General features: G+C 37.1%; 1 protein-coding gene across 3 annotated transcripts in view; it reads left to right on the top strand.

Annotated features, from left to right (window-relative positions):
- NME7 (NME/NM23 family member 7) overlaps positions 1-13,952 on the top strand; it is a 262,956-nt gene that overhangs the window by 133,796 nt on the left and 115,208 nt on the right. For all 3 annotated transcript variants that reach the window (XM_058700810.1, XM_058700812.1, XM_058700811.1), the window contains one exon: positions 3,954-4,055. In XM_058700810.1, the coding sequence (XP_058556793.1) occupies positions 3,954-4,055 (102 nt within the window). The remainder of the gene's footprint in view (positions 1-3,953; positions 4,056-13,952) is intronic.

Genomic DNA, 13,952 nt, shown 5'->3' with positions numbered 1-13,952 from the left:
TGCTATTATGTACTTTATGAGATTGCTGTGATAATTAAATGAAAAAAATCCCGTGAAGGAGTTTCACACGTTGAGAGTGCTGAGAGAGTATTAGCTGCTTTGTTATTACTACCGCTATTATTGTATTTGACATAATTCCTTATAGTAGATTCGGTGTTGATCATTTATACTTGCATTTGCTGCGTCAGCATTTACAAACACAAAAAAGTGATAATTCCTATCTTATTGTATTATCATGACCCACTTATTTACTACATAGACTGAGTGTCTGCTACGTGCCAAACAATGTGTTCGATACCAAGAATACAGAGATCAACGACAACAACAACAAAAGCACACTATCTGCATTTATGGAGCTTATGTTCTAGTGAGGGTAGATATTAAATCACATGATCCCATCCTAACTACCTAAAGGACAGGAGTCAAAGGGCTGTGAAGGAAACAAGCATGCTCTTTTTTGATTTTGTTAATTTTGTACTTAATTAAAAAACCTAGGTGACTTGAGAATTTTGTTGAGTCCATTTTGTTTTTTTTAAGCGGCACATTATGCTTTGGATAGAGTCCTTTTCCCAACGTGTTTTTTCTTTCCATGTTGTGCATTTGCATAGCCCTTTATGTCTGTATTTCTAACGGTATCTGTGATTAACCCTGAAAGGCAAGGAGAGACACAAATGAAAGAAAAGCAGGCAAAATTCCCTCCTTTTCTTTTTGGATAACACATTCATGCTGTCTACTGCCCCTGCTGAGAACTTGGCCGTTGACATTTATTCATAGGCAGTACCTCAGTGTCATGAGACAGAAGGTCAGACTCAACATAATTATCCATAAAAAGTCAATTACATATGACCTTTGTGAAATAGCAAAGTGACTTCAGGGGGATACATTTAGGGTTCTGTTTACCATCTTAATCGTGAAGCCCTTCCCTCCTCTTTCAACTTCTGAAATTTCTATTAAGTATGATGACTGAGTTCCAATTAATATTTAAATACTGTTCTGTAATACATTACTTTTATTTTACTTTGTCATTATGTGCTGCAAACTCTCCACAGTCTGGCCTCCTCTCTAATTTTCTCTAGTCTCCCTTCGCTCCTGGTAGTCATGCACATCATCTGGACTTCTGCCTCAAAGTCTTTATATTTATTTTCATTTCTTCCTGAAGTATTATACCCCATGGAGAGAAGAAAAGAACACTGATTGAGTGTTCCAGACACTGAGAGGCTCTTTTCTTTGATCATCTTTTTCATTATACCGCTTCATGTACAGATAAGAACCTTAAAACAGTACCCTTCCATTCCCCCTCTTCTTATGTGTTGTGGTTGTCCTACATTTTATTTCTATTAGAAACCCTATAATGCATTTTTTAATATTTTTGCTTTAAATAAATATCTTGCACACCAACTAAAAAATATATTTGCCCACATGTTTACCATTGTTCTTACAGATCCATGTTTTTGTCTGGCACGATTTTTCTTCTATCTGAAGAACTTCCTTTAACATTTCTTACGGTATAGGGCTGCTGGTAGTGAGTTCTGTCACATTTTTTCTGTCGGAAAAAGTTATTTTTCCTTCATTTGTGAGAAATATCTTCCCACCTGGGTATAGAATTGTAGATTGACAGATTTTTGTTGTTGTTGTCATTTATGTCCTTAGCTTTGTTCTACTGTTATATGTCTTTTTTTTTTTTTAGTTGTTTTTAAAGGCTTTTTTGTTACTGAGATTTTTGGTTTTTTGGTTTCAGCCAATTTAATTATCGTCTTACTGTACTTTGCGTTTATTCTTGGACTCTGTTGCACCTTTTGGCTTGTGATTTTTATCAAATTTGAGTATATTTTAGCAATTCTCGGAATAGTTATTCATCACCCCTTCTTTTCTTCTGGGAATCCAGCTTATATATGCATATGTTAGCATGTCATTGAAAAAAATTATCGTGGGACATTTGTATCCATTCTTCTATCTCTCTGTGCTTGCCTTTTCTGTTTTTAATTTTAGAGAAAGAGAAAGCACCTGAGCATGGGAGAGGGGCAGAAAGAGAGATTGAATCTCAAGCAGGCTCCACGCTCAGTGTGGAGCCCAAAGCAGGGCTCAATCCCACGACCCTGGGATCATGACCTGAGCCGAAATCAAGAGTCGGACGCTCAACTAATTGAGCCACCCAGGCACCCCTCTGTGCTTGCTTTTGAATAGTTGGTGTTGCATTTCCTTATATTTATTGTCCTTCTGTTGTATTTTATTTTGTCCATCCCTTTCAGTGTACTTAATTCAGATGTAGTTTTTATCTCTAGAAGTCCCATTTGGGTTCTTTTTAAATTTTTTTAAAGTGTATTTGATAAAGTGTTACATTAGTTTCAGGTGCACAGCCTAGCGATTCAGTAGTCTACTCTTTGGGTCTTTTTAATGTTGATTTTCTCTGCATCATGTCCATGTTTTCTTCCTGTGATTTGAGCAGATAGAGACTATTTACACTAGCTGTTTTAACATTCTTATGTAACCAACATCATTTCTGTCATTGTTGGATCTGTATCAATTTATCGAGTTTTCTTCTAATGATGGTTCATATTTTCTTCTTTGTATGCCTGGTAATTTTTATTGGATACTGGATGATGTGCAGTTTATAGTGTTACATGGTAGGTATGTCATATTCCTTGGAAGAGTATTTGATGTAGTTTGGGCACTCACTATGTTACTTGGGATCGGTCTGACCCTTTCAAGACTTGCTTTTAAGCTTTAGAGGATGGATACAGAGCATTCCATACGTAAGGCCAACTGTTACGGTGCAGTACCCTTCTGAGGACTCTACCCGATGCCCTGTGTATCGTGTGAGGGCTTTCCAGTCTGGCTGATGGAAATGCAAAGTCTTCTCAGCCTTGTGCTGTCTCTCCGGATGGTTTCACTTACTGCTTCTGGTAGTTCTCAGCCTTGGCTGGTTTCCTCTACATATGTACAGACTCTTAGCCAAAAACTCAGGTGAACTTCTCTGCAGATCCCAATAGCTTACTCTCCCATAGTTCTCCCACCTCCTCTAGTAGTCTGTCCTCACATTCTAGCTGCAGTGGCCTCCCTGAATTCCAGTCTTTATCTCTTCTCCTTAGTGAGAGTGTTGGGCTCTGTTGTGTTTCCTCTCCCTGTCCCATTGTCTGGAAACTTCCTCCAAGCAGAAAGTTGGGCAGTCATGTGGCTTACTTCATTTGATTCCCCTGTCTCAGGGGTCGTACTGTGCTGCCTGTCACCTAGTCTTTGAAAACTGTTGTTTCTACATACTGTCTAATTTCCAGGTGTTTACTATGAGATCTAGTCTCTGTTTTCTTCATTTCTGAAAATGATGATGATTTTTGAAAGCGTCTTTGGAAGAAACACTTTGGAATTTGTATCCTTAAAAATGTTCATTCGAGGGGGTGCCTGGGTGGCTTAGTTAAGCGTCCGAATATTGATCTCGGCTCAGGTCACCATCTCACAGTTCGTGGGTCCGAGCCCCATGTCACGCTATGCTGCTGATGGCATGGAGGCTGCTTGGGATTATGTCTCTCCCTCTCCCTCCCTCTCCCTCCCTCTCCCTCTCCCTCTCCCTCTCTCTCTCTCTCTCTCTGTGTCTCTCTCAAAAATAAATCAATAAACTTAAAAAAAAATGTCCATTCAACAGAACTCTATTTAAGAGGAGGTACCCTTTAGAAGGAAGAGGTATGAGAAGACCATTTCAATTAATGAAAGTGCCAACTGGTAAAGCAGTACATTAAAATGATGTTAGTAGGTTAGATCTCCATTCCTATGGAGATGAAGGAATATACCTAAAACACATTTTTGCAGGAAAAATGGACAATACCTGGGAGCTTTTGGCATGTGGGATTCATGAGAATTCACAGATAACTAAGATTTTAAGATTTGGAATAGTGGTGCATTTAAAGGAGGAGGAGTAAAAGATCATTAAATTTTACTAATTTTTACATTACATGTCATAGGAGATGGTGACAGAAATGTATTCCGGCCCTTGTGTAGCACTGGAGATTCAACAGAATAATCCTACAAAGACATTTCGAGAATTCTGTGGACCAGCTGATCCTGTAAGTTAGTGTTTAAAATGTTAATCGAATTTGTTCTATTCGGTAGCTAAATATATCAACAGGCTTGATTAAATTTCTTCTTTACAAGAGATAATACCAAAATGACTACATCAGACAGATTTTTATTCAAACTAGCGTTTTGGAGAATTTTTTAATATAATACTCCAAGAAAACAGTGAATTTTTTATTAGCCTCGTGACAGTATAAAATGAGCAGAAACCTTTACTGTGGCATTTTCTTTGATTGTGTCTTCTTGCTACATTGTCTAGAAAAGTGAATTTATCAAGCACTCTGATAGAAATTATCTAAGATATTAATTGTCCTTTGACATAGGGAGGCTCTAAATAAAGCTCTCAGTGTGAAGAATATTGATATGGTGGCCTCATAACCAGATGCATAAATATGAGCAGTGGGGCTTATATGAAACTTGACATTCTCTAGTGTCCTTTTCATTTTGCTTTGGGTTTCCTTCATGTGGACATTGGGTGGCAAGAGGGGTGAAGAGGAGGGAGATGGGGGCTGAAAAACAGAAGTAGCATTAGAATACACATGAGAAATCTCCATGCAGATGATGAAGGCTGAGTAGGATTATGGGAAGCATTACTGATTTTCAACACTGTAATTTTTTTTTTTACTTTTTTTTTTAACGTTTATTTATTTTTGAGACAGAGAGAGACAGAGCATGAACGAGGGGAGGGTCAGAGAGAGAGGGAGACACAGAATCTGAAACAGGCTCCAGGCTCTGAGCGGTCAGCACAGAGCCCGACGCGGGGCTCGAACTCACGGACCGTGAGATCGTGACCTGAGCCGAAGTCGGACGCTTAACCGACTGAGCCACCCAGGCGCCCCACAACACTGTAATTTAAATGTATTCTATTTTCTTTATTTTATTTTCACTTATAAATAGTTTATTGAAGATGAGCATCCAATTCAGTTTAATCCAGACAGCATTTATTGAGTTCCCTTAGATGTAGGATGGCAAGTTAACAGCACCTAGTGAGAAATCAACTTGTGTAAGAGTGCTTGCTAGATTTTCCCTGGAGGGGAAAGCACTCCACCCATTCTCAGAGATCAAAGAGCACACGCATGATGATCTTTTAGAACACTTGCAAAGAAACATACAAATAAGGACTAAAATATTGTTAGTTCAGGTAAAATGCAAATGTTGAGGGATTGTTGACTAAAGGAGCAGATAGAGAAAACAAGGTAGCAAATGCTGGTAGAGATGAGTGAGAGATGAGTAGCCTTAAAAACCAGGTTAAAATTGTGGATTCTGTGTAAGTGGAATCCCATGTAGTGAGAAACAGCAATTCCTTATATTTAGCTTAATTTTGAGCGTATGGAGTCGTTCCCTTGACTCCATTGGAAGTCAATTGGAAGGCGTTAAAGGTAGAGGCTCTAGAAACAGTTAAGAGCAGACCTGATGACATCATTAGAGAAAGAGGTGGCAGGACCTACTATATGTCTTGTCAGGGAGAAGGAAGAATAGAAGTAAGTAATCAATGTGGTTGTGAAAGAGTGATTAGTAAAACGTGATTCTGACGTAGAGGACATTAAGAGAAAAGGGTGATGATGTTGAGTGTTTATCGATGGTTAATCATAAGACATTAGAAAGGGATACTTTTTGGTCATATGAATGAAGAGCTCTTGGTGTTCGCCATTTTTGTATCCGATTTCTGTTGGCCAAGACGGCTTTTTGTTTATTGATTCTTTAAGATAATTAAAATGGTGGGTTGAACGGCTGACTGAACATATGAGCGAATTAAAGAGATAACTAGAACAGAAGGAGAATGAGATGTTTGTTCTTTCCGTCATTCAGTAAGTATTTACTGAATCTGTGCTAGTATTTGTGAACATAAAGATAGGAGTCTCAAAGAGCTTACAGTTTATGAGTGGACAGTATATGAAGTGGCTACTTTCCATGTTCTGTGCCAATTGTAGTGTTAGATGCTTGCGCTATGTATGACGGAGCCCAGAATGTTAGCACCTAGCTCAGCCTGGAATGGGCGAGGATAGATTCTCCTCTTGAGGCTCAGGGTCTGGAATTATATACCAAGTGTAAGTGCAGGGTTGTAAGCAAGATCATATGCTTTTGATCTCTCTCTGTATATATATATGTATATGTATATATACGTATACATACACATATATACACATACACACATATATCTCATCAGAAAAAATACCATTAGTGGTTATAGTCAAACCATTTTAGGGGCAATAAAATGGCTCTTCCAGTTTGTTCCCAGGCTTTGGTTTATTTTCTTCTTCTCCTCCTCCCTTTCTTTCTCCCTCTTCTCCCACCCCTCCAACAAAATTGTAAGCATTGAATGCTCACGGCATTGAATGCCGGTCCCTCTGCTAGGTGCTTCTCTAGGTTTATAGAGATGATCAAATAAACGCAGTGCTTATCTTTGAGGAACTTACGGTCTAGTTTTAGGAGGTGGAATTGATGAACGGCAGTCTCACTTCAAGCTGCCAGTGTGCCAGTCTACTCAGGTACTGTATTACATCGAAATAATTTAGAGACTCATTTCGTCACTGCACAGTCATTTCCACCTCTAAAGAGAGACTGTGGGTTAGGATACATGTAAATACAATTAGTGTGTGGGGAAAATGCCAGGTATGTCATGGCCGTACAATGAATACTTGACAGATTAGTAAAAGACTGGCTGTATTTTTGTGCACACCTAACACCTGGTATTCACTCATTATTTAAAGAAGAATTTTTGTTTTGAGAGAGAGACAAAGCACGCACACGAATAGAAGAGGGGCGGAGAGGGATAGAGGGAGAAAAAAAATCTTAATTCAGCCCCCTCCCTGTGAGGAGCCCCACAAGAGGCTCAATCTCCCAACTGTGAGATCATCATCTGAGCCGAAATCAAGAGTCAGCACTTAAATGACGCCCACCTGCCCCTAAAAATATTTCATCTACTCAAGTGGGTTCTTTTTCTCTTTATTCCTTTTTAAGACGTAGAACTACTTTGTAAGTTGATTCAAAAGAAGGTTTAGCCTCATAGTGACCATTAGGCCACTCTGCCGCTGTCTGTGTTGTAGATTGCCATCACTTTCATCATTGATGTCTGCGCTGTTGGCAGATTCTTTCTCTTTATAGCTGGAAGGAAGCGCACATTGTGTATAAACAGAATTTCTTCCAGTCTGTCTAGAAGTGGTCTGAAAGCAGGGGGTGGTTTATAAGACAGTTCCCTGGTGGGGAGGGGTATATTAGGCTTTCCATTTTTATTTATTTACTCTATCAAAAATAAGAGAGAAATGAAATTTTATTAAAATTGCATATATGGATTGATACGAGTACATGTATATAATCTGTTAAAAATATGTACATGTTTTGACGTATTTACGTATTTTAACGATAAGGGTGCTTGAAAAATGTTGGAGTCTACTGCGCAGAAAGGAAAAAAGGTCACAACGCATTTCTTTGTAGTTAGAGAAACGTTCACTCACCACACCATCATCTGCAAAAAATCCATCTACTTAGGCAGAAAACCTAAGATTTGCCTCTGGAGGAGGTTTTGATTGCACCTGCCCAAGAATTTCACTGTTGAGTAGCTTTGCAGTTTTCCTGCTGAGCCATCAGGAAACTGAAAGAGCCACCAAAGAAGTGGTAAATTATTTGGAAAAACTGTGCAGAATATATTTGTTCTTGGGCCGATGGGGACGACGAGCCAAATACCCTTGCATAGGTAGGTCTTGTTTTATGAAAACATATGCTTGTAAAATATTTTATGTAAAGGATCCTGTTTAAGAAAACCTGAATTTTTGGTCAGGTGATTATCTATCTTCAGGGGCTTTGAAAACGTTATCCCATGACCTGGTTGAATTAAGAGTCAGATATTTTGGGGGTGCCTGGGTGGCTCAGTCGGTTGAGCATCTGACTCTTGATTTTGGCTCAGGTCATGATCCCAGGGGTGTGGGATCGAGCCCCACATTGGACTCCGTGCTGAGCTTGGAGCCTGCTTGGGATTCTATCTCACTCTGCCCCTTCCCCTGATTCATGCTGTCTCTGTCTCAATCATTCAATCAGCCAATCAAATATTTTCTCACACAAAAAGTGGCTTTTTAAAATTTGATGATATTTTCCATTCATTTGATTGTCACAGTGGTCTTTCACCGGCTATTGAGTAGCCTTTACTGGTTTTCAGATTAAAGTCAAAGTATCCTGATAGTTTGAAATGCAGCTCTTTTTCCATGAATGTGCAGGGAGTTGTGGTAGACTTGCAAGAGAAATGCTTGGGAGTCAAAGTCTGTCGCTTCTGTTACCTATTGACCTTCTGGTCACATTCCTTTATTCATTGAAGGCCGGGAACCCCTGATTATATAGTCTTTCTCTTCATCCCAGTTCTTGTCATCAGATTGGCACAAGGACATCCATGTGAAAGATTCACCCAGTACTTGGCCTGAGAGCTGAATGGACAACTTCTGTCAATTATCTTTTATCATTCTGCTTCCCAGTTTTCTCCCATGACCATGCTCTATTTTTTGTTGACATCCAGAGCAGAGACACGTCTTCGAACTTAATCTCTATTATAGTAATGTCTGCCGTAGCTTTCTGGATTCCTTGGCCTCTTGATCCTCTTCCCAGTGTCCCTTTGACTTGACTGAAACTTCTAGGCTGTAGACCCTTCCATTTTCTGACACTGTAATGCCACTTTCTGACTTCCTTCTCTGTTCAACCTAGACTCCATTGTTCATACCTTTGCTCTTTTTATAGCATTCTCAGTGTCTTTTACTCTCTTGTCCTTTGTCCACACTCCAAAAACCCCAAACTTAGATCCACTCAAGCATGTGCCTACCTCATTCTTATACATGCACTGAATGGTCTGGTAGATGAATGTTATACTGTTGTATAGACTCATGTTGATGCAAAGTATGATCTCCAAACAAAGCTGGGCCGATTACTGTCCTCTAGAAATCTTTTTCTGTCCTTCTTTCTGCTAATTCTCAAAATAGCAATGTTAAACCTCCATTATTTTCCTCAGCCCTCTTACAATTCAGCCTCCTCTCCATAAAAAGATAGCATTATCTTCTATTTCACAGAGAAAAGTATGGTTATTAAATATGATGTCTTAAATTTCTGCCTTCACACCATTTATTTCTGAACTCACGCTCATTCTTCATTATAGTTCCAAGGAAGTGTGTTTTCCTTCTCTGTTGAAACTTTCCACTTTATCCTTTTTCTCGTATCTTTCCTTGAAGACTTTGCCCTAATCTTCTGAATTTGTATTTTGCAAATAATATTTTTATTGTGATTATAAAAATAATACATGGCCATTACGGAAAAATTAGGAGTGAAATAAAGTTTGATAAAGGAAATGTGGCCCATAATATTATCACTATGAGTTAGCAATTTCATAAATAAAATTTGGATCAAAGTGTGTATACTGTTTTGTAGTTCATGATACCCTAAATAGTACTGAGCTTTCTCTCATGTCATTAAACATTCGTTAATGATATGATTTTACTAGATTGGCTATATGTCATTTTATGGTGTAAAATAATTTTTACAAAATAATACTTATGATAGGAGTCCAATTTCATTTTCCTGTGTGTGATATTTCTTTTTGCTTAACATCATTTCTTAAAGACACAATCCTTTCCTTACTGGGTATTCTTGGCTTCTCTGTCAGATATTAGTTGACCATATATGTGAGGATTTGTTTCTGTGCTCTAGGTTCTTTCCGTTGATCTGTGTGTCTGTTTTTGTGCCAGTACCATACTGTTTTGATTACGATAGTTTTGTAGTAGAGTTTGAAATCAGGGAATGTGATGATTCCAGCTTTGTTTTTCTTTCTCAAAATTGGTTTAGTCAATTAGAGCCTTTTGTGATTCTGTACAAATTTTGGGTTTTTTTTTTTTCTATTTCTGTGAAAAATGTTATTGGAATTTTAATAGAAATTGCATTTAATGTATAGATGGGTTTGGGTAATATGGGCATTTTAACAATATTCATCCTTTCAATCCATCAACATGGGATATCTTTCCATTTGCTTGTGTCGCCTTCTGTTTCTTTCATCAAAGTCTTACAGTTCTCAGTATGCAGATCGTTTACCTCCTTGGTTAAATTTATTCATAAGTATTTTATTGTTTTTGATGCTGTTGTGACCTAAGATTGTTTTCATATATTATTGTTACTGTGTAGAAATGCAATTGATTTTCGTATGTTTATTTTTGTACCCTGCAACTTTGCTGCATTTATTATTTCTAACAGTTTTTTTGGTGCAGTCTTTAAGATTTTCATATATTGGATCATAACATATCTACAAACAAAGACAGTTTTATGTCTTCTTTTCTAATTTGGCTGCCTTTTTTTACCTAATTGCTCTGGCTAGGATGTCAATTACTGTGTTGTATAGGAGTGGTAAGATTGGGCACCCTTGTTCTATTTCTTATATAAGAGAAGGCTTGCCATATATGGCCTTTACTATGTTGAGGTCCATTCCTACCATATGAAAATTTTTGAGAGTTTTTAATCATAAAAGGAAGTTGTATTTTGTCACCTATGTTTCTCCATTTGTTGAGATGTTCATGTGATTTTTTTTTTCTTTTACTCTGTTAATGTGGTGTATCACATTTATTGACTGGTGTATATTGAACCATCCTTGCATCCTAGGTATAAATTCCACTTGATCATGGTGTGTAATTGTTTTAATGTGGTGTTGAATTCAGTTAGCTAATATTTAGTTGAAAATGTTTGCCTCCGTATTTATCAGGGTTATGGGCCTGTAGTTTTCTTCTCTTGTAGTGTCATTATCTGGCTTTGGGATTGGGGTAATACTGTCTTCATATAATAAATTTGGGAGTACTCCCTCCTCTTCAGTTTTTTGGAAAAGTTTGAGAAAGATTGGCATAATTCTTAAGTTTGGTATACCTTACCAGGGGAACCTATCTGGTCCTGGGCTTTTCTTGTTGGGAGATTTTTGATTTCTCATTCAATCTCCTTATTGGTTTCTTCAGATTTTCTATTTCTTTATGATTCAGTCTTAGTAGGTTAGATATTTCCAGGAATTTATCGATTTCCTCTATATTGTCCAGTTTGTTGTCATATGATTGTAATAGTTTATTTGATCCTTTATATTTCTTTGGTATGTTATAATATCTCTGCTTTTATTTCTGATTTTATTTATTTGAGTCATTCCTCTTTGTATTATGTTGAGATATGCTCCCTCTAGACTTATCTTATTGAGAGTTTTTATCATGAATGGATGTTGTACTTTTTCAAATGCTCTACCTGCATCTATTGAAGTGATCATACATGGTTTTTATTCTTTCTCTTATTGACGTGATGTAGCACGTTGATTGATTTATGGATATTGAACCAGCCTTGCATTCTGGGAACAAATCCTACTTGGTCACATGAATGATTTTTTAATATATTGTTGGATTCAGTTTGCTAGTATTTTGTGAGACTTTTCCATCTGTGTTCATCAGAGGTATTGGCCCCTGTAGTTCCTTTTTTTTTTTTTTTTGATAGGTTTTTCATCTGTTTTTGGTATCAGAGTAATTTTGGCTTCATAGAGTGAATTTGGAAGTTTTCTTTCCTTTTCTATTTTATGGAATAGTTTGAGAAGAATAGGTGTTAACTGTTACTTAAATGTTTGGTAGAATTCACCTATAAAGCCGTCTGGTCCTGTACTTGTTTTTTGGGAGTTTTATGATTACAAATTTAATTTCATTGCTGGTAATTGGTCTGTTCAAATTTTCAGTTTCTTCTTGCTTTACTTTTGGTAGGTTATATGTTTCTAGGAATTTGTCCATTTCCTCTAGGTTGTGCAATTTGTTCGCATATAATTTCTCATAATAGTCTCTTATAATTGTTTGCATTTCTGTGCTGTTGGTTGTTATTTCTCCTCTTTCATTTGTGATTTTGTTTATGTGAGTCATCTCTCTCTGTCTTCCTTTTTTTTAAAAGCTTTATTCAATTTTGAGAGTGAGAGAACAGGGGAGGGACAGAGAAAGCAGGTAAGAGAGAGTCTCAAGCAGGCTCCACACTGTCAGCACAGAGCCTGACACTGAGCTTTAACTCATAAACCATGAGATCACGACTTGAGCTGAAATCAAGTCAGATGCTTAACCAACTGAGCCACCCAGGCACTGCCCCTCCAAAAAAACATATTTTTTTTTTTTTTGATGAGTCTGGCTACAAGTTTATTGGTTTTGTTGGTATTTCCAAAGAACCAGCTCCTGGTTTCATTGATCTATTCTATATATTTACTTCTATTTATTTATTTATTTATATATTTATTTATGTTTAAGTTTATTTATTTTTTGAGAGAGAGAGAGAACCAGCATGGGAGGGGCAAAGAGATATGGGGAAAGAGGATCCAAAGCAGTTTCCACGCTGACAGCAGATAGCCCGATGTGGGGCTCGAGCTCATGAACCGCGAGATCATGACCTGAGCCGAAGTTGTAAGCTTAACTGACTGAGCCAGCCAGTCACCCCTATATCATTTATTCTCCTCGAATCTTTATTATTTCTTTCCTTCTGCTAACTTTGGGTATGTTTGTCCTTTTTCATTTCTATCTCCTTTAGGTGTAAGATTAGGTTGTTTATTTGAGGCTTTTCTTGTTTTTGAAGTAGTCCTGTATTGCTATAAACTTCTGTCTTAGAACTACTTTTGCTGCATCTCAAAAATTTTAAACCATTGTGTTTTCTTTTGCATTTGTTTCCATGTAATTTTTGATTTCTTCTTTGATTTCTTGGTTGACCCAGTCATGCTTTACTAGCATGTTATTTTACTTCCATGTATTTGTGCTCTTTCCAGATTTTTTCTTGTGATTGATTATCAGTTTCATAACATTGTGGTCAGAAAACATGTATGATATGACTTCAGCCTTTTTGAATTTGTTGAGACTTGTTTTGTGGCCTAATATGCATTCTTTCTTGGAGAATATTCCATGTGCACTTGAAAAGTATGCGTATTTTGCTATTTTAGGATGGAATGTTCTGAATATGTCTGTGAAATCCATCTGGTCCATTGTGTCATTAAAAGCCACTGTTTGTTTGTTGATTTTCTGCTTGTAGGATCTGTTTGCTGATATAAGGGGAGTATCGAAGTCTTTACTATTGTATTACTGTCAAATATTTACTTTATGTTTGTTTTATGTATTTGTGTGCTATCATGTTTGGTGCATACATATTTTCAATTGTTATATCTTCTTGTTGGATTGTCCTCTTTATTATGATATAGTGCTCTTCTTTATCTCTTGTTGCAGTCTTTGTTTTAAAGGCTATTTTGTCCAATACAAGCATTGCTACTCTGGCTTTCTTTTTTTTTTATTATTATTTTTTAAATTATTTTATTATTTTTTTTAATATATGAAATTTATTGTCAAATTGGTTTCCATACAACACCCAGTGCTCATCCCAAAAGATGCCCTCTTCAATGCCCATCACCTCCCCTCCCCTCCCTCCCACCCCCCATCAACCCTCAGTTTGTTCTCAGTTTTTAAGATTCTCTTATGCTTTGGCTCTCTCCCACTCTAACCTCTTTTTTTTTTTTCTTCCTCTCCCCCATGGGTTTCTGTTAAGTTTCTCAGGATACACATAAGAGTGAAAACATCTGTCTTTCTTTTGACATCCATTTGCATGATAAGTGATTCTCCATCCCGTCACTTTCAATCTCTAGGTGCCTTCCCATCTGAAATGAATCTCTTACAGGCACATATAGATGGGTCTTGTTTTGCATGTTTGTTTTTTGTTTTGTTTTTTTTAATCCTTTTTGTCACCTTATGTCTTTTGATTTGAGCATTTTCATTCAAAGTAAGTATGATATGTATTTATTAACATTTTATTTGTTTTGTGATTCTTTTTGTAGTTTTTCTCTGATTGTTCTCTTGTTCTCTTTCATGGTTTGTTGGCTTTCTTTAGTAGTGATA

Source organism: Neofelis nebulosa, chromosome 15 (assembly GCF_028018385.1).
Source record: "Neofelis nebulosa isolate mNeoNeb1 chromosome 15, mNeoNeb1.pri, whole genome shotgun sequence".
NCBI classification, from domain to species: domain Eukaryota; kingdom Metazoa; phylum Chordata; class Mammalia; order Carnivora; family Felidae; genus Neofelis; species Neofelis nebulosa.
The sequence above is the reverse complement of the archived record's forward strand: the minus strand, read 5'-3'. Positions and strand labels throughout refer to the sequence as shown.